This window comes from Argentina silus (assembly GCF_951799395.1).
Source record: "Argentina silus genome assembly, chromosome: 1".
Classification (NCBI taxonomy): Eukaryota; Metazoa; Chordata; class Actinopteri; order Argentiniformes; family Argentinidae; genus Argentina; species Argentina silus.
Genome location: NC_139655.1, coordinates 31,509,448 through 31,530,663, shown reverse-complemented (window position 1 = coordinate 31,530,663; position 21,216 = coordinate 31,509,448). Strand labels below are relative to the sequence as shown.

The 21,216-nt window shown below is 39.2% G+C and overlaps 2 protein-coding genes across 5 annotated transcripts in view; both read left to right on the top strand.

Annotated features, from left to right (window-relative positions):
• Window positions 1–3,803: 3,803 nt before the first annotated feature.
• On the top strand, window positions 3,804–4,883 carry LOC310815070 (protein FAM110B-like; the record flags this gene model as incomplete). Its single annotated transcript, XM_083684687.1, has 1 exon — window positions 3,804–4,883. The coding sequence occupies one exon, from the start codon at window positions 3,804–3,806 to the stop codon at window positions 4,881–4,883; it is 1,080 nt and encodes a 359-aa protein (XP_083540813.1).
• A 2,731-nt stretch (window positions 4,884–7,614) lies between these two features.
• The window catches only part of nsmaf (neutral sphingomyelinase (N-SMase) activation associated factor), a 38,819-nt gene continuing 25,217 nt past the window's right edge, over window positions 7,615–21,216 (top strand). For all 4 annotated transcript variants that reach the window (XR_014554551.1, XM_083682621.1, XM_083682620.1 and 1 more), the window contains exons 1-13: window positions 7,615–7,677; window positions 9,777–9,863; window positions 10,190–10,268; window positions 10,406–10,470; window positions 13,024–13,060; window positions 13,284–13,334; window positions 13,597–13,668; window positions 14,019–14,066; window positions 14,977–15,029; window positions 17,152–17,281; window positions 18,367–18,438; window positions 19,417–19,525; window positions 20,724–20,900. Coding sequence is in view for 3 of the 4 variants with exons in the window: in XM_083682621.1 (XP_083538747.1) it covers window positions 7,640–7,677; window positions 9,777–9,863; window positions 10,190–10,268; window positions 10,406–10,470; window positions 13,024–13,060; window positions 13,284–13,334; window positions 13,597–13,668; window positions 14,019–14,066; window positions 14,977–15,029; window positions 17,152–17,281; window positions 18,367–18,438; window positions 19,417–19,525; window positions 20,724–20,900 (1,018 nt within the window). In the remaining variant the exon portion in view is untranslated. The remainder of the gene's footprint in view (window positions 7,678–9,776; window positions 9,864–10,189; window positions 10,269–10,405; window positions 10,471–13,023; window positions 13,061–13,283; window positions 13,335–13,596; window positions 13,669–14,018; window positions 14,067–14,976; window positions 15,030–17,151; window positions 17,282–18,366; window positions 18,439–19,416; window positions 19,526–20,723; window positions 20,901–21,216) is intronic.

Genomic DNA, 21,216 nt, shown 5'->3' with positions numbered 1-21,216 from the left:
CAGCAAAAATATAAAGAGAGACTGTATGCGGCATGATTTCACCTCAGCTTCAGCACTCAGTTAAACACTATAGTTGCTTCAGAAGAGCCGGCTGTCAAGAGGTTCGTGAGGATTCCCAATGAGCCGCTCTGACTGGGCTGGTGTCTAATTATGCGTTTGGCTATTCTGTACAAGACAGTATATTAGATGGATTAAGACTACTTTTAGATTCTGAATACTGAGAGGATGAATGTAGACATGGGATAAGGAAAATCATCACTGTGGATGATCTAAGCTGCATAGATGGATTCCTGTGTTCGCAAGCCATAGATGTCCAATAAAATATTGCTGATGAGTGCTGTACAGTATATGGTTCTGAAATGCCCAATGACAATAGATTATGACTTTCAGGGGACATTAAATAGGGCCATGATGTTCAACTTTATCCATACTGTTCGCACAAGCTCTACAATGGACACACTGGCCATCTCTGGCAATAGAGCAGTCTTTTATGTCCCAAAATCAATCTAATAGCCACAGTGAGAGCCATAGAGAAGATAATAGACCACTCAGACGAAATATTGATTTAAGATCCCCCTTTAAAAGGTTTGCAATACAATACACTACAATTCATGTTAAGGCTACTGTATATGGGTCCAATGACTCATCTTTAAAAGGGGAAATCTTTTTACTTTAAAATGAATTATATATAGGCATTGGCTATTGAAGAATAAAATGTATAAATGCTTCATGAGCTTTTAAATGAATGATATGGGTCCATTGTTTCTTGAAGAATATACTGCCTTATGAGCTTAGTTCAACTTACCCCATCAGAACCCAAAATATAAGCTTGTTTGTAAACAATGTCATGGTAAACACACACTGTAAAGCTTCAAAACATGGTTAAAACAATCTTTTGATCTCATGGATGGTCAGTCCTTGCATCCATACCGCCGTCTATGAATTTGAGAGTGGTTACATTTATCTTGCTGTTTACCAAAAATAGTGGCGGGGTGACCGCTTTGTTGTTGTTTGAATCTAAGATTGCTCCTTTAAGTTAGCAGTTTTAACGATACTACCAGAAAGTGGAGTGGCGGTAGGTAGCCTTGCGGTTACAGTGGAACAGTAATCGGAAAGTCGCTGATTAGATCCCCGGTGCCGACGGGGTGCCAATGAGAGGGTCTGAGCGGGATGTGAGCTGGAGACTGGAGGGTTGTTCTAAGGTGCCTTCCAGTTTTAGCATGCTTCAATTCACTGCGACCCTCCACAGAAGCACGATTGAAGCGTTCACAATCACTGCATCATCACCGCACGAAGACTGTCAAACTGCTAAGCTTCGCTGCAGCAGTAGGGTAAGAAGCACTTACCCTACACTAAGTGGCATAATATAAAAACATTACATAATAACTAGAATTTGATCCAAAAGGGGATATTACTCTCCAAAAAATATTTTGCTAGCCGTACAGGTTATATTTTTTCCATTCATATTGCTTGAGTTATATAAATATGTTATATCATAAATGTTAAGAGGTTATCCAACAAACAAGTAATCCATTACTTACATTAAACAATTCTTCTGAGTTTTTAAATACATGGCCAATATACTGTATGTGAGCACATTTAGGGTAAGACGGGGGCGTCATAGCTGTTACTTTATCAGGGAATAAAGCACGGCTTTGAACGCCTCTCGGCCAATCATAATGCTTGTTCTAATCAAACTATTGTATAAAAACATGTCATGTATGGTCTACTGTACTGTATGTATAATTTATAATATGATGACTTGAAATCCTATACCTAGGTGGTTTATTGTACAACAAATTGCCTTTCTTATATTGTAATTTGTCCTTGGTCAATGAAAAAACAACAAACTTTTGTTCTCTAGAGATACTGGGAGTCTTTACCCCACTCAAAATCTGTATGCCCTCATAGTCTATTGCTGGCTCTATGCATTAAGAGAGAACATATTTACTGAGTTAGAGTCATCTAACCCATACAACTGACACCATACTGTATACGCTGGTGGTCTGCAGGCATTGCAAGGGCCTATTTTCTGCGTCAATATGGATCACCATACCCTTATGGATTATTTTGAGAGGCAAGTCAAGCCAAGCGTGTCAATTTGGTGGGAGGTCTCACTGTCCTCTTTGACCTACATAAGGGGATTGCCAGTGTCTTGATCCTCCAGAATGTGGTCAATTTTCCTGAAACAAATTTTTGTGGACAACCTAGATGCAAAGTTGAGAGAGAGAGTAACAATTCAATGTTTGCAGGTCAGTGTTCTTGGCGTGAAGTACCAAAGTTCATCTATGTTGGTGTAGGAGAGGAGTGGGACTGGATTTTCAAAAGAGATAAAGTACTACTTTAGCTACAAAGCTTTTGGGAAACTGACCCCTTGTCTCTCTTGACAATGCTATTTGTTCATTTGCAACTAGCCCCTTCCAGGGCTTGCATATCTAGAAGATATTCTCTCCTCCGGGATGTTCTCTCTCCAGACAGCTCCCTGGCTGCCTTTTCTATTTGACAATGGCTAATCCTCTGGTGTTGTGCCTCCCCCTGGTGATTGACTGGAAGTAGCAAACCATGACTGTTTAGTGGATCATCCCAGGAAGGCACCTTCGTGACAGGCAGATTGTCAAGTGAAAAAATCCCTCCTCCCAGTCATTTGGGATACTTCAAATTACAGTTTGGAATCAATTATTGCAGAGAGGATACAGGTACAGGTACAGTATGTTAACATAATTCAGGAACATTGCAGGACAGGTGGGAGACGGTGATTTTAACCTGCGTGTGGGATGCACTCACCTTCACTTCTAACATACCTAATCTTCCAACATTTAACATTTTGCATGTGTACAATCTCAAATAGTTGTAGATCATTTTCTCCTTTTGTCCTCATTAAATAGCCTACCTTTCACCACTCATGTCCAGGCATAGGCTAATGATATAAGCACATGGTTTAAATTAGACAGTTATACCCATATCTACAGCTAATAAAAACAATAACAATAATAAACACAATAATAATAGTCTAGGTCAATATAGCAGCAGGAAATGTGTAGTGCAGTGTAAATAGACTACATATGTACAGTATGAAAATAGATATTTATGTGACATAAGTGATTATTTGCAAAAGACAGAGTGAAATGTGTTGTATTCCAACTGTGGAAAATCCTATTACAGTAACTCTTTATGAGACTCTGTTGTGCTCTATATTCCCACATGCTGTCACAGAGACACCTTTCCCAACCTTTTCCATAGGTGCTTTATCAACCAATCCAATCTGAGTGCTTGCAGTAACAACCAACCGTATGTCTCCTTTGTGAGCTCTTCCTGTTGTTGCTAGAACAGTGATGTCAAGTCTCCATATGACATGATTGGTTGCAGTGTGTTTCAGGTCATTGCCTGGGCTGAGCACAAAGGACTAGAGGAGAAAACTGCATTGGAGGAATCTAATGGAGTGGGAGACAAACAACTACCACAGGCTCCACTTCCCACCCGTCGATTAATTCCGCTTGTGCCTTCTCAGACTGCTCAGACAGTGAAATAGAGAGAGATCTTCAAGGAGAGGTAAAGACAGAGATTCTGATAGGGAAAGCTGTATCAGTGGCACAGGATAGACAGAGACATATATACATACAGTAAACAGGAAGCAAAAGATAGCCAGTGCTACCTGCTTGGAGGTGCGATGTTATAGCTGCTGGTCGTATGTAGGCAACAGTGTGATTTTCTTCCAGCTGCATGTCTGTTAGTAGGAAGAAGAGCTGTGAGTGGCAAGCATCACAAAATCCAGCATAGCTGCAGAGGGGGAGCAAACCTTGGTCATGCCCACAGAGATGCTTCAAACAGAGGGTGCCAGCAATGCTGCCACTTTACCAGCTCCACCGTCCTGCCCCATTCTGCCAGGTGCAGTGCCCTTGCGCATCCTCAACAAGAGGCCGGAGTACTTTCGTCAACAGGCAGAGAACTGCCAGCCCAAACGTCTGAGTGCCGTGGAGAGGTTGGAGGCTGACAAGGCTAAGTACGTGAAGAGCCAGGAGGTGATAAACGCCAAGCAGGAACCCATCAAAGCTGCACCTATTCATGGCCCCAGGAGAGCTGGCAGTAGCCCTGCCCTCAGAGCCTCGAAGAACAACAGCAAATCTGAGGTGGGCGCCAAATGCATCAACCTCAACTTGGAGATACTTTGCAATCTGCTGAATAGCTCAGAGGGCTGTGGGGGGGGACTGGGGTACGGGACACGGAGTTGGATCCCACAGCGCTCACGCTCCAGCGAACTGCGCCGCCGCTCCTTTGCCGAATCTATGCGGGTTTTCCCTCTGCATGCTGCTAACCTGAGTGCTAGCCTCCTGCGTGAGCGAACCGCCCAAGGGCCGCTGCAGCTCTCACTCAGTTCCTCAGACCTGCGCTTGCACCTCCGCACCAAGCCTGGAATCACCGGCTATGGCCCACTTCTGCCCTGTCTCCACATGCCCTCAGAGAGCCAAGCCACAGACCTCACCAGCCCTCGGAGACCATCCCTGACCCGCTCGAAATCTGACCTAAGTGAACGCTACACCAGGGCAGGTGCAGACATGGAACGCTTCTTCAACTACTGTGGGTTGGAACCCAGGGATCTTGAGGGCTTGGGCATGGTGGAGAGCTTTACCCGTGCCCACTCGGACATGATTTCCCTCAACTTCCACAGCGCCAGCATGAAAAGTTCAGACTGCGACCAATCTCTGCACAGCAACGAGAACCTTACAGATGATGGGGTCTCAGCTGAGCACATGCCCTATGGCATATCTGCTGTGGAGCGCAATGCTCGCATCATCAAATGGCTGTATAGCATCAAACAAGCACGGGAGTCATCAAATGGCTGTATAGCATCAAACAAGCACGGGAGTCATCAAATGGCTGTATAGCATCAAACAAGCACAGGAGTCTCAGAAAGTCTCTCTGTATGAGTGAACCTAAGTCTTTTATGGCAATGATTTACATGAACAAACTACACAGAGGACTCATAACACATTGTATCTACTGTAACAACTACATAGGTCGATATTAAAGCTGATATGATATATTTAACATAGCATCTTATAGTGCATTATGTAAAAAAATTCAACATGAAATAAATGAATAATACTACTAGTAATTTGAACACAAGAAGAAACGTTGTGTGTTTGCACAGCTGGCTAAAAGTTCACATAGTGAGATGTACTGTATCTGTGATGTCTTCAAGATCAATGAAAAGTAAGCTGTTGGTGAACATTGAAACCTATGGCTACAGTATTTATGCAAAATGTAATGCTCATAGTTTTGACGGTACTGTATGAACGGCTGCAGTCAGATTACTCGGTGTTGGATAGTTGGTGCCTATCTTTAGGGTTGTGATGGCATCCCACCAGAACTATTTCGACCTGAAGGTGGCCCGGCACTACTGGAAATGATACAAACAGCTTTACAGTAAGGGTAATTCCACAGATATGCGAATACAGATATTACTTATTTTCTACACAAAAATGGTAAAGACTCCAATCTATGCTCTAACTGGCGTCTCTTATTAATTTAGGCATAAAATGGTATGCTAAAGTGCTGGCCAAAGCTAGTCCATCCTGACCAAACAGGATTTATTAAACATAGAATGGCATCAGATAAGATAAGGCGTCTCTTACATATAATTCATGCAGCATCAGACATATCAATGCAGTGTGTGATTTTGCCTGTCGATGCAGAGAAGGCCTTTGACAGACTTGAGTGGTCTTATCTGTGACTGTTACAGTAGGTTGTGGGAAAGAAATTATGTTGAAGACATTATACAGTAATCAAACAGCAAAGGTACTAACAGGAAATCAGGAAATCAATTTGCCATCACAAGTGGGACACGTCAAGGGTGTTGTGCCTCTCCACTGCTATTTGGCCTATCAGTGCAGCCTTTGGCTCACATAAAGTAACTCCCAAGAGATAAGACAAATAGCTGTGAAGGACACAATCGTGTCCTTTTCGTGTCAAATTGTCCCTATATGCAGATGACCTATTAATATACTTGGATGCTGTACCACTTTCCCAGCCAAATATTTTGAATATATTTAGAAAATGTAGCAGTATCTCTAGCTATAAGATCAATTTGAGTAAGTCATCAATACTACTTCTTAAAAGATCTTAGATCTCAATCTTGAATCAGAGATGGCTATAGTAACAAATTTTAGATATTTGACATCTTTCCCGCTCTAGATAAAAGTGTGTTGAAGAACTACAATTCTGGGACATCATCCCAGTCACTCTACAAAATTGGTCTTTACAACCAAGTGGCCAAACAGAATCCCTTAATGAAAAGAAATCAATTTCACATCCATAATTGCAACAATTTTAATTGTAATTTAATTAGCAATAATGAATTCAAGTGATAGAGTGGCTGGAAATGTGTTGGTTTTACTACAAAGCATTAAGTTTAGTGCACATCAAACACATGCAATGCAGTTTCTGCACCATCCCTTGTGTGAAGAATACTGGCAGCTGCATCATGTTATGGGTATGCTTGTCACCGACAGGGACTGGGGAGTTTGTCAGAATGAAGAGAAAATTATGAAATTTGATTTTTGTTCCAAAAAGCAAACACAGTGTACATTTTCATGAGGAAATGTGTATGTGGAATACTATTCTAACCCGTGTACCTTTCACCAAATTTCTAGGCATACTCATTGATGAAAAAATCACATCTCTAATCTCCAACAAAATTTCTAGGAATATTGGTCAATCAGTAGAATACATCAATTCTACCAAGGAAAATTATTGTCAATTTGTATTATACCATGATATATCTGTTTATTTCATAATGTAACATTGTTTGGGGCAGCACTCACAAGAGCCATCTAAACCATCTTTTCATTTTGCAGAAGCATTTTGTAAGGATGGTAACCTTTTCTGACTACCTCACTGTTTTACAGTCTTAAGATTCTCAACATCTATGACGTCAACAAATGACAGATCTGCCCATTTGTTTTCAATTTCAAAAGGAATCTTCTATCTATCAGCTTTCACAACATTTTCAGTTCAACAAACAAGTTCACAGTTACTCCACAAGATCCTCCTCTAATCTCCATTCTGCCTATTTCAGAACTAGTAAAGGTACTAGTAAAGTTTGTCAAACGCCTTCTCTGCACCGACAGGCAAAATCACACACTGCATTGATATGTCTGGTGCTGCATAAATTATATTTAAGAATCATGAAATGATATAGAAAGTCATGTCAGAGCGGGGGGGGGGGGGGGGGGGGGGGGAATACTTACTGAAGTCACTGTAATGAATGAAGAAGGTCTAAGATAATTTATAAATTGTTGTCTGTTGGTGTCTTGACAATACATGACTCTCTTATCTTATTTTAATAGATTGTCTTATTATGTTATGTGGTTCTTATATACAACTGTTCTGTAGGCTACTGTCATGTGTTATATGTTTTGTGTGGACCCCAGGATATGGGGATCCTGGTAAACAAATAAACAAACGTGAGCATTTAAAGAAATGCAAATCGCACTTACTTATTAACAAAAAAACTGTTAATCTCTCTCTCTCTATATATATATATATATCTTGAGAGAGCGCTTTTATTTTGAAGTTTAGCCTAACCGGAAGCTCTCTCATATCTGCCAGCTTCACACAGGTTAGAGCTGAGAGAGCAAGGATGGCTTTTAAAAAGAAGCAAGAACGATCTAAAGAAAGGTTCGTATGTGAATAATACTATCCTGCCGGGGTTGTATTGAAAACTATAGTGCGATATCGATGTTGCCTAGCCTACTTTGATATTCATTGCAAGGGTGCACGCTGTCAACATCTAACCGGTCTCAGAGGTTTGACTTGGCTGACTAAATCCAATTGAGATCCTGGTATTTCCTTGTTTAGAAGGCCAGTCTGTTTGGTGACCTGAGGCTGGATGTTCTTGTGTGAATGCATTTATTTCTAAACTATGATACCTTTTTTAGGCGTTGTCTGTGTAAGATTTCCTAGGTCTTTCATTTCCTCGGTGATAGCTTCCTTGTTTTGCTAGGAGCCTATAATTGGGCTTCTTGACAGAACAAGTACTAGGGAGTGCGTCTATTCTTGCCGCGACGAGAGATGGAACAATTTAGAACAGCTGGTCCTGCAGATAAGATTAGGCTACAACACCAACAAGGCCATAAAACTATGTATGTTGTTAGTGTTTTAGAGGAGAAAAAACAACTATTTTCAACTATTTCCTGTTGTTTCAAAACTGCAATTCTTCCACACATGACAGCACCGAATTTAGCCTGACCGGCCGTTAGAGGTCACTGTTGATACTGATTTGTGTTTCTCGTCTAACTAATGTCCGACCGCCTGTTACATCCATTCTCCCCTCCAGTTAGCAGGTCCCTTAAGCATGCTCCATTCAGGATGTAAAGTCGTCGGGTTCCTCCTTACTGTCTATCAACGTGTTGAGTTGAAACAAATTAGTGAAAATATGCCCACTAACACTGTCTTCCTAAAGCACAATTCTCGAAGTGGGTCATGCTTTTTCCGCGTTACTTCCGTAAGTGTTATACAGTGTTAAGTGTCGTTCCTAGACACTTCCGCCCAAATGGGTGAAATCCCGAAAATATTAAGCCACGCCCCTCTACTGGGGCACGGAAGTCAAGTTTCCTCATTGACCCTCACTACAAATGACTTACCTTTTGCCAGTTTCGATATTTACTGTTGTTGTTATTTTTATGTTTCAATAAACTTTTTCATGAGTTTGGGGTGTCATTATCAAAATAGTTATCAGTCATCACCATCAATCACCTGCATCATAGTTAAAAGATGATTGGAAACCCCACTTCCGTACCCCAGTAAAACGTTGCGCCGTTAGTATCTATGGTCTGGTTGTGTCACTCACTGGCCCCGCAGGCCACAGATCAACCGGCCAATCCATCGGCCCACCATGAATTCTCCTGGTCCTCCAGATGGCCTGGTTCAAGCTCCTACTCACCACACCATGCTAGCAGGGGGAAAACAATCTTTTTTTTTTTTTTCTGGATCCCAATCATTTTGTCGCCGTCTTTGTGCACCTCACATAATGCCTTGTACACACAGACTGTGCCATGTGATTGCGGTCCAGCAAAAGTCCCATTGCTTTTCAGTGGGGAACGTGCAACACTAAGCTTAAGTTTTTTCTAAGTTCGTGCCTCACACATTCAATTTATCCAACTTGTGCGTTGAAATGCAGACATGGTGTTGTATTGTTCGCACAGATCCCCATTGAAAAGCAATAGGACTTCTGCGACTGCATGTCGCAGTGTGTGTGTACAAGGCTTAGAGGGATGGTTCCTCATAGGAGGAAGAGTTATCCTCATAGGCTAGTAGTGAAAGATTCTCTGAATCTCTGTTATCTACTTTGCTACCACAGCACAGGCTAACAGTTGCTGTAAGAGCGCCGTATCCAATAGACAGGATTTCTATTGTAACTAGTTTAGCATTGTTGAAATTACATGCCAAAATCTCTTCAGAGAAACTTCAAACAAAGTTTAGGCTCAATCCTTTTTTGAGTGATACGAAGGTCTTGTCTGAATGGGGCCTCATGAATTGGAGTGGGGGGTGAATACTTACTGAAGTCACTGTAATGAATGAAGAAGGTCTAAGATCATTTCTAAATGGTTTTCTGTTGGTGTCTTGACTACATGACTCTCTTGTCTTATTTTAATAGGTTGTTTTATTATCTTAGGTGGCCTCATGAATTGAATTATGACATCACAGCTTACTTACACAGCGTAATTGTTTGTATTGTCTCACACTTACCCATTTAATTTTCTGTGGCTGTCCTCTAGGTTTTCTCTTCTGTTGCTGGACCTGGGAGAGTATTATTTTGAACAGCACACAGCATACCATTTGACAACCAGTTCAGCCGGAAAAAGGTAGTGTTACTTATATAAGCATGGTAGAGCATGGCACTTGTGGGTCTATTCCTGTTAGAATGTATAAAAACTGTATGCACTCACTGTAATGTAAGTCACTTTGGATAAAAGCGTCAGCTAAATGCCATATACAGTAGGTCACTGTTTTAATATATGAACTATATTTTATTTATAAAATATTATTTTGCACTTTACTGTACACCTTCTCATGTTGGAGGTGGTGTAAGGGTGTGGGGAATGTTTTCTTGGCACACTTTGGGCCCGTTAATTCCAATCAATCATCGCTTGAATGCCACAGTCTTTCAGTGTTTATTTTCTCTTTCCAGAAAAATCAGAGGGTCATTCAAGGTTTGCTCTAAATCAGTCCTATTTGAGCCTGAAGACAATGTGGAACCCATTTTAAAGGTTTGTTCTGGTGCATTTTACAGTAATAGGGCACTAATTTTATGGTTGTTTATTCAAACTACAATGATATACCTGTATGTTGCACATTGTGTTGTAACCAATATTGTTTTATTCAAACTGTTCTTAACCACCCCTAGATTCCTCTCAGAGACTGCAAAAGGATTGAAGGGGTCAAGGAAAATGACCATGACCTTTTGCATGGGTGAGTGTAATTGTATGATAAATATTGCTTTCTGGGTTTGTACACAAATACATAACTAGACAAAAGACAATGGAAATGCAATTCCAAGTGAAGTTCCTTTCAGAATGAAAGGCTCTAGGCTTCTAAGTTAAGCCCCATTTCCCCCGTGCCCCTCCCTTTGCCTGGCTAATAAACCATACTGTTTAGCCATTGGTAGTGGGCTACAGGGCTAATTAGTCTGAGTACCATGTGTTGAAGTAGTAGGCACAATATGTAATATAATGAAGAGGCTGTACTTTACCTAGCTCCTTGCAAATATCAGTTAAAGGATAGTTCACTATTTTACACCTTATAGTCAGATAATTTCATACCCTGGGCCAGGTCAATGGGCCAGGAGAAACTGTAATCAATTGTTCAGAGTTGTTTAAATAAACTTAAGGTAACTCTAGCCACCGCTAACCAAAAAGTAGAGCTTGACAGTGTATTGGAGCACTGATATTATCGTACGATATTGGCCTTCTACAGAAGTACGGTTATCTTAGGGAGAGGGAGGGCTAGAGTAAACCAGGGGGTATTCTAACAGTATGTTTTAAGAATGCTTTTCAATAACTGACTATCACAAAAATAATGGATAGTGGATAATCAAACTGTGTCAAGTTAAATTGAACAGCAAACCACTGATAACAATATGCAGTGTACTGAACATGGGAAATTCTCATTTGGCATGCCACAAGTAACTGTGCACATAGTAAATAAATGTTGCTCTATTTACCAATGGAGATCATTTCAGTTTGTTATTAGTGCAGTTTGTTATTAATGCTTAATATTCCAATTACTTATTTTACTTTCACTTATTACTAGTGGGCTTGCTTCAAAAAGTACAACTATTGTTCGTCGACATACTTATTATTACTATTATTCCAATTATTCCGCCTGCTACTCCTCCTACAACTTTGAACCTATTCACACCAACCCAACTTTAAAACGTGCAGAAAGGTCCAACTCACGTTGCTATGTCTTTTAGTTTTGATAGTTATTAAACTTTTTAAACTATAAACTTGAAAGTGCACTTTTTAACATGGAGGTCTATGGAAACCAAAATATTTTTAACCACTGCCGATCTTACATCTTTTAAGCTATTAACACCATTTAAACTTTTTTCATCTATCCATTCATCCATCCAATCAACCAATCAACCTAACCAACCTATCACACTTTCTTTTAACTACCCAGAAAATCTTCATCAACCCTGATAAAAGCTTTCTGATGCCTATTAAACTTTTTAAACTATTAAGCTTTTTTTTTTTTACTCCAAAAACTCTCATCCGGTTAACCAACTAACTCTACCACTCTCAACCACTCAACCAACCAACTCTCTACCCTCTCCACTGAAGTACCCCTGGCATATCCTACTCTATCTATTCTTTCTCTATCCTTTCTTTCAATTACCCAGCAAATCTATCTACCTATCAACACATCTTTAAACCTTTTCCACTACCAAAATAAGACTTTGCAAAATAAGACTTTTTCTGGAACTTTTCTTTTTCTAGTTCCAATTCTTCCACCTGTTACTCCTGCTACAGCTATTCACACCCATCCAATTTTAAAATGTGCAGAGGTTTAACTAGCGTTGCTATGGCGTAGCTATGGCTTTTGGTTTTGATAACTATTAAACTTTTTATACTAAAGTACAGGTTAAATTCCATGACAAAGTATACTTTTTGTAGGTAAGTAAGAGTAAGTACACAAAAGTACAAAGTCAGTACAACTTTAATGTACTTTAATTAACTTAAAAACATAATAAACAAAATATATTTTAAGCATATTAAGTTACTCCTTTAATCTATTTTCAATACACTTAAATATACTTTTTTTTTTTAATTTGGGAACTTTAAGCCTTTTTAAGTTGCATGAATTAACACATGTTTCTATGAGGACCATTGGGTTCCTATGATTCCTACCATTTTCTATGAAAGATGGTTTGAACTATAAATAGTCCAATAGATAGATAGAGTGTTAATGTGCTTTTTGTTTAAAAAAACTCTAAATAGTTCCTTTTTTTTTCAAGCGGTGGCTAAAGTTAGCTAGATTAGTTATGGCTATTTAAATAACTCCCAGTACCCTATTACTCTTCATTCATCTCCATTGTATCTCAGATTCAAGTTTCAGTTCACTGTCATCTACCAAAGCCCATGGGCACATTTTTAGCTCTGACTCGTTTCTTTCAGATAATGTTATCAGAAAGTTAAATGAGAACGGCACGCAAAATCCACATTTTCATTAGCCTAAAAACAGGTCATATAGGTTTTCTGAACATACACTACTATTCCCTATTCCCTACCTAAGCTCCTGCCTTGAAAAAGTGTTCAACCCCCTGCAAGTTGTTTAGATTTCATGGCCTGAAATTGAAAGACATTAAATTAGGATTGAAATCATTCCTTTAACACAACACATATGTTATAGAAATCAAGTGCTATTTGCATGCATTGTTTGTTTTGTCAGTGGCTCTGCGTGCAGAAATCACTAACAGTGCTTTTAAGTATTAATTTACTTGAATTATGTTGTTTTTTGTAGGAGCAAACCAGCTGGCCTCTCCATTGTGTGCAGACAGGTTGGTGTGTTTTAGTGTATTTGATACACCTTTTCTGTAACTTTCTAGCCAAGGAATTTATGTTGAAGTTATATTAAACTTCCCCTTTGTTCCTCCGGAGAAAAAATATGTTTGGTGGGAGTAATAATTAACTCAAAAATGTTGTACAATACACCTTGAATAATTTTGTCTACATTATTATGCATAGTGACTTTAATACAACTAACGCACATTTTAACTTTAGGTTTATCTTATCAAAGAGAACAATGTTGTAGCACCTTACAGAATTGAAAGGGTGAGTACATGAATTGTAAGTTGTTTCTGTGGTGTAGGCTGTCAAATGTATGATCTGAAATGTCAAATTGTACACAGCATGAAATGCAAACTCCCAGTTTGATGTTTTTGTGTAGTGGGAAAATGTAAGATTACTAGATTTAATCATATGTGTAGATTATTAAGTGTCTTGGGTAATTGATTATGTGACTAATCGTATGACTGAATCATCAAATGATTTTATATGAACACAAACCTTTTGACAATGCAAACTGTTCAAACAGGAGGAAAGTAAATTTTTCTTTCAACTGGAAATTTCAAGTAAAACAGAGGATGTTGTCCAAATACTACTTCAGGTATGTGACAGTTCACCCAAACAGTTCACCCTAATTACACATGTGCATCAACTCATGGATGGATCCTCAGGCACATACTGCTTTAAGTTAATATAAGCACTATCATGCTGTGCCCACGGGGTGTTTCATTAAGCAAGTTAAGCAACAATGAGAACTGTGGGGACATTGGCTTTCCATAGTGTACAAATCTTAACACTATTGTTGCATGTCAACAAACTTGCAGTTGATAGTCTATCTGAAACGATCAACAAAACATCTATGGGGGACTCTCAAAAGTGTTAACAGACCAAGTGTTTATCCTTTTAGATACTGTAGTGTCATCTGTCATCTTGCTCTCTCTAAATCTGCAGCTGCATAGGGCATCCTGCCTTGACAAGCTTGGAGACCAGACTGCAATGGTGAGTTGTCTCTGTATCTGATTAAAGGAGCTACACAACATTTTCATGGTACTATAGCATATAATGGTCTGCAGGGATTGTATGGCAATAGTGTTTAAAAGTAATAGCTCCCTACCAATGTTTTTCAATTGGCTATGGTATTAGCATATTGATTTCTCCTGGCCGGTATGGCCACTTCGTAGCTTTCAGTAGTGTTCAAACATGTATATTTATTACGACCTGTTCACTTCACATGTTGGAATCTTATCTCAATGGTTTGAATAGCCGATTTCACGATGGAAGCTAGCTAGTAGTACAAGACAAACAAACGGCATATCGAAACAATAGACCGGTCTGTTTGTTCACATTTTATTTAATCCACTCGATCTTCCTTGGCATCTTCCCTGATGACTTCTCTATTCCAGAGGTTGTATATGATGGTAATCCTAGTGCTAAAATCCACATCTTGGCAAGAACTGATCAGCAAGCACCATTGCACATCACCCTTACCATACACTTAACCAATACTTTGCACTACACCCATTTGGCCGTATGTACTACAGGTCCCTACGATGCCAGAACAATCTACCCCCCTGGTCACATTGAACAATCTACCCCCCTGGTCACATTGAACAATCTACCCCCCTGGTCACATTGAACAATCTACCCCCCTGGTCACATTGAACAATCTACCGCCCTGGTTACATTGAACAATCTACCCCCCTGGTCACATTGAACAATCTACCGCCCTGGTTACAGTGAACAATGTGGTTGAATTATTGATTTACAATAAGTGACTTTCCAAAAATGTTGACCCAACATAATATGGATATATCTCAGTAAGGGAAATGAATTTTCAAAACTGTCTTGGTGAATTAACTACTGTAATTAATTAATTACTGTAATTAAGTACTGTACTTTGTTTTTATAGATTGCTGCTAATTTGCAATCCAGATTGGCAAGAACCTCATTTGACAAGAACAGGTATGTGTCGAAATAAAGTTTAATACAATTATAGTTCAAGATGCTATACAGAGGATTGACAAGCTAAGCAAAATCATTTTTAACCTTCCATTTCCCCCTCGCAATGGAGCAATTGCAATTGTATATGGATCACTCTATTACCCGATATGACTACAAAATTGTCTGCTGTAATGTCTAACTTTTCCAATGCAATTTCCTAGTCAAGGATTTTCTTTCAGGAATGGGCTGAGGTTGAAACTCCAGATGCTTTAGTCCTTCCTTTTCACAATTACAGTGACTTTAGATCACAAATATCAATAGAATGGCTGTTCAGGATCGAATAGAACTGCTAATTTAGCGCTTTCTTTGAGCAGGGACAGTTTGAAAAGTGCAACAGGTGGATGTTTTAGGTATAGTTAGGTGTAGCTTCATCTCAATAATTGTATTTACATTTTGGCAAGGGCAGAGTAGCAACACCCTTATAGAGAATTTAGGTTTTGGTGCTGTTCATTATGGAACGCTGCCTAGGGTGTATCACATCTCAAATCATACACGTCAAATAAGGCAGCCTATTAAATAAATATAGACAATTTATTTTAGGCTGGAATTGTAAAAAGGAAGGATGCAAAGTTATTTAAAAGATTACAGAGTTTCAAATGGCAGTTTCTACCGTGACTCATTCATGAGAGAAATTTTAAGTAATCTAAGAGTTACAAAAATTGTTGTTTGCCTTTTAAAGGAATGCTTCACTGTTTTGGCACTGATTAGTTTTCTATGCTATTGTCAATGTGTTGTTGATCAAACCAGATAGTTTTTATCTTTATTTATACTTGACACAACTTCTGTGTCAACTTCCATGTGAACTACATGGGGGATGTAGCCAGACCAATGATCCCAGTAAGTCTTTTCTGAACACAAATCCCGCACTGTCAGAATTGCAAAAAAGTGCTCCCACTGTATCGAAGAGTTGAGTGAATGGGCTGCTGGCCTTGAAAAGCATTTGGATTGATCGACAACAGCACAAATACAGTGCCTTCGGAAAGTATTCAGACTCCTTCACTTTTTCCACGTTTTGTTGTTATAGACTACATTTTTTTAATCCACACACAATACCCCAGAATGACAAAGCGAAAACACGTTTTTAGCAATTTCAGTAAATTTATTAAAATTCAAATACAGAAATACCTCATGTACATAACTATTCAGACCCTTTGCTATGACACTTAAAATTAGCTAAAATGAAAAAATGTCATCAACAAATCAAGTTGATTTGAAAGTTGATTTGGAAGTTGAATTGAGTCCATCTTAATCCAAGGATAATAGTTAATGTAATTTTGGAATTAATATCTTTTTCTTTTTGGCACAGAAACTGCATTGCATGTGCTGGAATTCCTCAATGCTTTGTAGTAAAACCAAATAAAAACATTTACACTTTCTTTGCTGGATCACTTGAATTCATTGTTGCAAACACAATTATGGATATGAGAGAGATTATTTTCCATTAAGGGATTCTTTTTGGCCACTTGATTATAGACCAATTTTGTAGAGTGACTGAGATGATGTTGTCCCATCGACTGTGCTTTTTCCTCTCCACCATTCAACTTTGTAGATTTTTGTAAGTCTCCCCAGGCCTCAGGGTCGCATTCCTGAGCAGTTTTGTTCCTCTCCATTTGCTCAGTTTGTAATGACAACCTGAACCACACAGTGTGTAATTGATTCCTATGCAAATCAGAGACCCTATAAAAACAAAGATATTAATTCCAAAATTACATGAACTATTATCCTTACATTAAGATGGACTCAATTCAACTTACTGAGTGATTTGTTGATGACATTTTTGCATTTTAGCTGATTTTAAGAGTGTCATAGCAAAGGGTCAAAATACTTGTGTATGAGGTATTTCTGTATTTAAATTTATTTTGTGTTTTCGCTTTGTCATTCTGAGGTATTGTGTGTGGATTGATGCCAAATTATTTTAATTTAATCCATTTTAAATTGAGTCTACAACACAACAAAATGTGGAAAAAGTGAAGGGGTCTGAATACTTTCCGAAGGCACTGTATGTACAAGATCGAACCACTCAAAACAGTGAACCATCCCTTTTAAAGGACATTCACTAAACAATATTTGGGATTGTTCTCAGCTTTCAGAGTGTTTCAGAAAAACCACACATGGAATGTGAGGCGGAGATGGTCATGCCACTGGTAACAAATCCTGGTCATGTGTGTATAACGGATCAAAGCATCTACTTCCAACCGCTCAACGGCTATCCTGTGAGTTACCTATATACATTACAGATGGAGCCAAATAGATTGAAATTCCCTGAGACTGTCATACACACAAATTACAACAAGTGAGAATATTACAGAAAAAAACGGACTGCTAAAATAGGAAATAAAATGTCTTCTATGTCCCAGGCTGCTGAAATAGGAACTGAATGTTCACATTTCAAGTAACGTACAGTAGGCTGTGGGATACAAACTCAATCATTGCATTAGTTCTAAGAAACCGACCCAAGCAACCCCTTACCAAATGTGCCCAATGTCAGTTTTAGCTTTCTTCAATTCGCTGTGACCCTCCGCAGATGCACGATTGAAGCATCATCACATGCAATATATTTGGCTCCATATTTGGCAGCATTCCTCAATCTCTTCTTTGAACCACAGATATTTGTATTTGTAAACTGAGGAGTGGAGCCTGGAAAATGTATCTCTCACATTCAATTTAACCCTCACCCCCCAAACAAACTGTTGACCAACTAATACCAACATTCAACACTTGATTTAGAGCCAACAGAGCCAGACAAATAAGTCTATGTAGCAAGCTCATTAAGCAAGGCTCTGCAATCATAAACTATACTCTCTCTCATGTTTATTTTCGGGATTATTTTGTTACATGGAAGGAACACAAATCTGAGCACTGTCAGTCATTTCTACCACAGCAGGATCTTTGCAAACATCCTTCACAGCTCTTGCCGCCACCGTCTTCACAACTACTACTGTATCTGCTGCAGTAGCGGCATTGAGGTAGTCCACCGCTGTGATGACAACATTTATATTTTAAACAGTAACCTACTGTATGGCTGCTGGCTTATTCACAAATAAAAGAAAAAAATCAAAATGAAATGCATTACATTTCAGGTTCCAAGGCAACAATGTGAACCAAATACAGTTACATTTGCCAATGCTTACCCCTCAGTTTACTTGCAGTGATATTAGGGCAAAAATGCCGCCGTCATTGTGATCTAGTATGTTGCACTTAGTGTCCTTTAGAATTTACCAGTAGATTAAATCTATGACCGGTTATCACTTCATAGATCCTTATTACTTCTGTCCCTTTTAACCCATCTTAATTTCAGGAGCAGGTAGTCAAAATCAAGCTCCATAGAGTAAGAAGAATCTACAAGAGAAGGCATGGACTCAGACCGTTGGTGAGTGCCATGTTAAGGTGGTCTTTATGACCGAGTAACACCCAAACCAGTAACACTTAACATGAATGTAGAAGTTAACATTGGGTAATGGTGGACAGATACACTAATAACATACTGATTAGACTTGTGTTAGTTAATAGTTAACAAATACATTCATAATTGGTTTATAATAATGTACTTCATGTTTATTAATGTGGTATGATGCCCCCTAACATAACAGCATTGTTGTTTAAAAACATATCATACGCAATTAAATGTGGCTTATACACCATCTTTGTGTGGTAGATTTCAAAGCAGCGTGTGGGCACAGTAGGTGGATCTGGGCAGGTAGCTTATGGGTCTTCTTAGTGCTGCAGTCCATTTCCAGTTGGAGCAAACCTTGCAACTTGGACTTGCCTTAGTGGCCAAGGAAGTGTCTTCCCATAAGACGCTTGCACTCCAGGCATCTCCCTGACTGTCTCTGACCAGTGTTTTCTTTGTTTGTATGATGTTCCATTCTTTGAATGATGTTTTTGGTAAGATTAGATGTCAGTGTGACAAACACCAATAGCAGACTCCAAAGGCAAACACAAAGCCTAGAATCAAGTCTAGACATTGATGACTCTCTTAGGCCTGACAGAACACACCTGACTAATAAGAAACACTTTTCTAGCCAGAAACACTTGTGAAGCTAATTGTCATAATACCATGAAATAGGGGGACGATGTATAAAAAGTGTTGTTGTTTCTAAATTGGTGAAACCAATATGTACACAAATAAATGTTGACAATCTATACTTTAACCTTTTTAGTAATTGTTTCTCTTGTAATTAGAATAATAGTTCTTAGTCTAATTCTAACTTTAACCCTAACTCTAACCACACCGATAACTTTTACAACTGTATGTACTATCAAAAACTAAATATGTTTTCGAAAGTAAATATATGAACTTACCATTGTAAGGCTCTGTTCACTAACTGAATCATTCTCTCTCTTACAGGGGCTAGAGGTGTTTTGTACCGAAAATGACCTCTCCTCTGACATCTATCTGAAGTTTTACAACACCAGTGACAGAGATGAACTGTACTACTACATCGGCACATTCTTGGGTCAGTTACCGCTCAATGAGTGTAACAGATGGTTAACTTGGCTTTGCATAGTGATGTTACCTTCCTGTGATTTTAAGTACTGTTGCCCCAGCCCTAGAAATGACTTGTTTTTTCTGGGTTAGTGATATTGACCATGCTTTGTAGTATGTTGTGTTGTTTGACTTGGGTTAGAATCTGTGGTCCGCCTGTGACAGTAATGGACTGTGTTAAAGGGGAACAACTGCAAATTTGAGAAATGTGTCTGTGCCTTAACCTCTGACTCAGTGGAGGACTGTCTGTCAACATGCGCACCTCTCTCACTCTCACGCTAAAACAAGAGCGTTTAGTTTGGAAATGTACCATAGATTGTTCAGTTAACCAGCTGGGTGAGCCAGTCACATTTCCCATGACATGAAATGGGTGCTAACCAGCAGCTGTGCAAACTTAATAGTGCATATGCTAAATGCCATAAATGTAAATGCATATAACTGCTTCTAAACGTGACTCCAAACCAAAGTAACTAACAGTTTATATTGTGTTTTCATGCTTTTGTAACTTAACAGGTAGCAGTCCCATATTCTAGCCTAGCCAAACAATGGGAGGGCGCAGTACACATCGCACACCTATTCCCAAACCCCAAAAAGTCCCTAAGGTCCCAGGTCAGGGTAGGACCTTGGGGCCATGGCCCTGGGCTTTTTGGGACTTTTTTTGGGCTGTTCTCAGATCTCGAAATCTGAGGCTTTGGGTCAAGCACTGATGCCAAAAGTGATAGTGGAAAGTTGGCATGTTGAGAGACAATCCGCTGAGTCAGGGGGAAGGCCCTTTTAAAGGTCCAGTATGTAACATTCTCGAAAAAGCGCTTTCTAAAATGGGTGTCCTATAAAGTGTTCCATATAAACATGTTACTGCCAGGGGTGTTTTAGGAGAGTCACTGATTTTCACCTTTCTGTCTCTTGGCTGCCTCTTTGACTCATGCATGCAGTATTTTTTAAAGATGAATCATGTTTTGCGTGTAGCTGCCCCCTTTGGCGAAACTGAAAATATAAAAACCCGAGCTATAGCCTGTGGACCTGATGAGAAAAAGTATGTGAACATGTCACTATTTACCTAATTCTATGTGAAATAGAAATAATAGTATAATACAATAGTATAAGAACTTTTAGCTTCTTAAGTGGGCAACTGACATTGGTTCCAACTTGACTCTGTCTCCTATGCTCAGAAAACCACATGGTTGAACACACTGCAGAGAGTTACATGCTACAGTGGCAACGGGGTCACCTCAGTAACTACCAGTACCTCCTACACCTCAATAACCTGGCCGACCGCAGCTGCAATGACCTGTCTCAGTATCCTGTCTTCCCCTGGGTCATTGCTGACTACACAAGCACAGAACTTGGTAAGTGATGAGCAAGAGCAAATGGAGGCTTCCATGTTGATACAGTTGGCTTACTTTTTACTTATTTGTAATTGACATTGTGGAACAGTTGTTGCACTAATATTTAAAATATGATTAATAAGAACATCTTGTCTACAAATTGCAGGGGTAAAAATCTCTTCTGGTGAATGTGAATGAAGGCATCAAATAGCAATTTACTAAAATGCCTTAAAATATGTAGCAGGTTTATTTGGAAGAGGTCATGCCAGTCCTTTGTAATGTTAATGTACTAAAACATTCTGGGGGTCCACATCTGGAATCACAAAGCAGCAGCGTT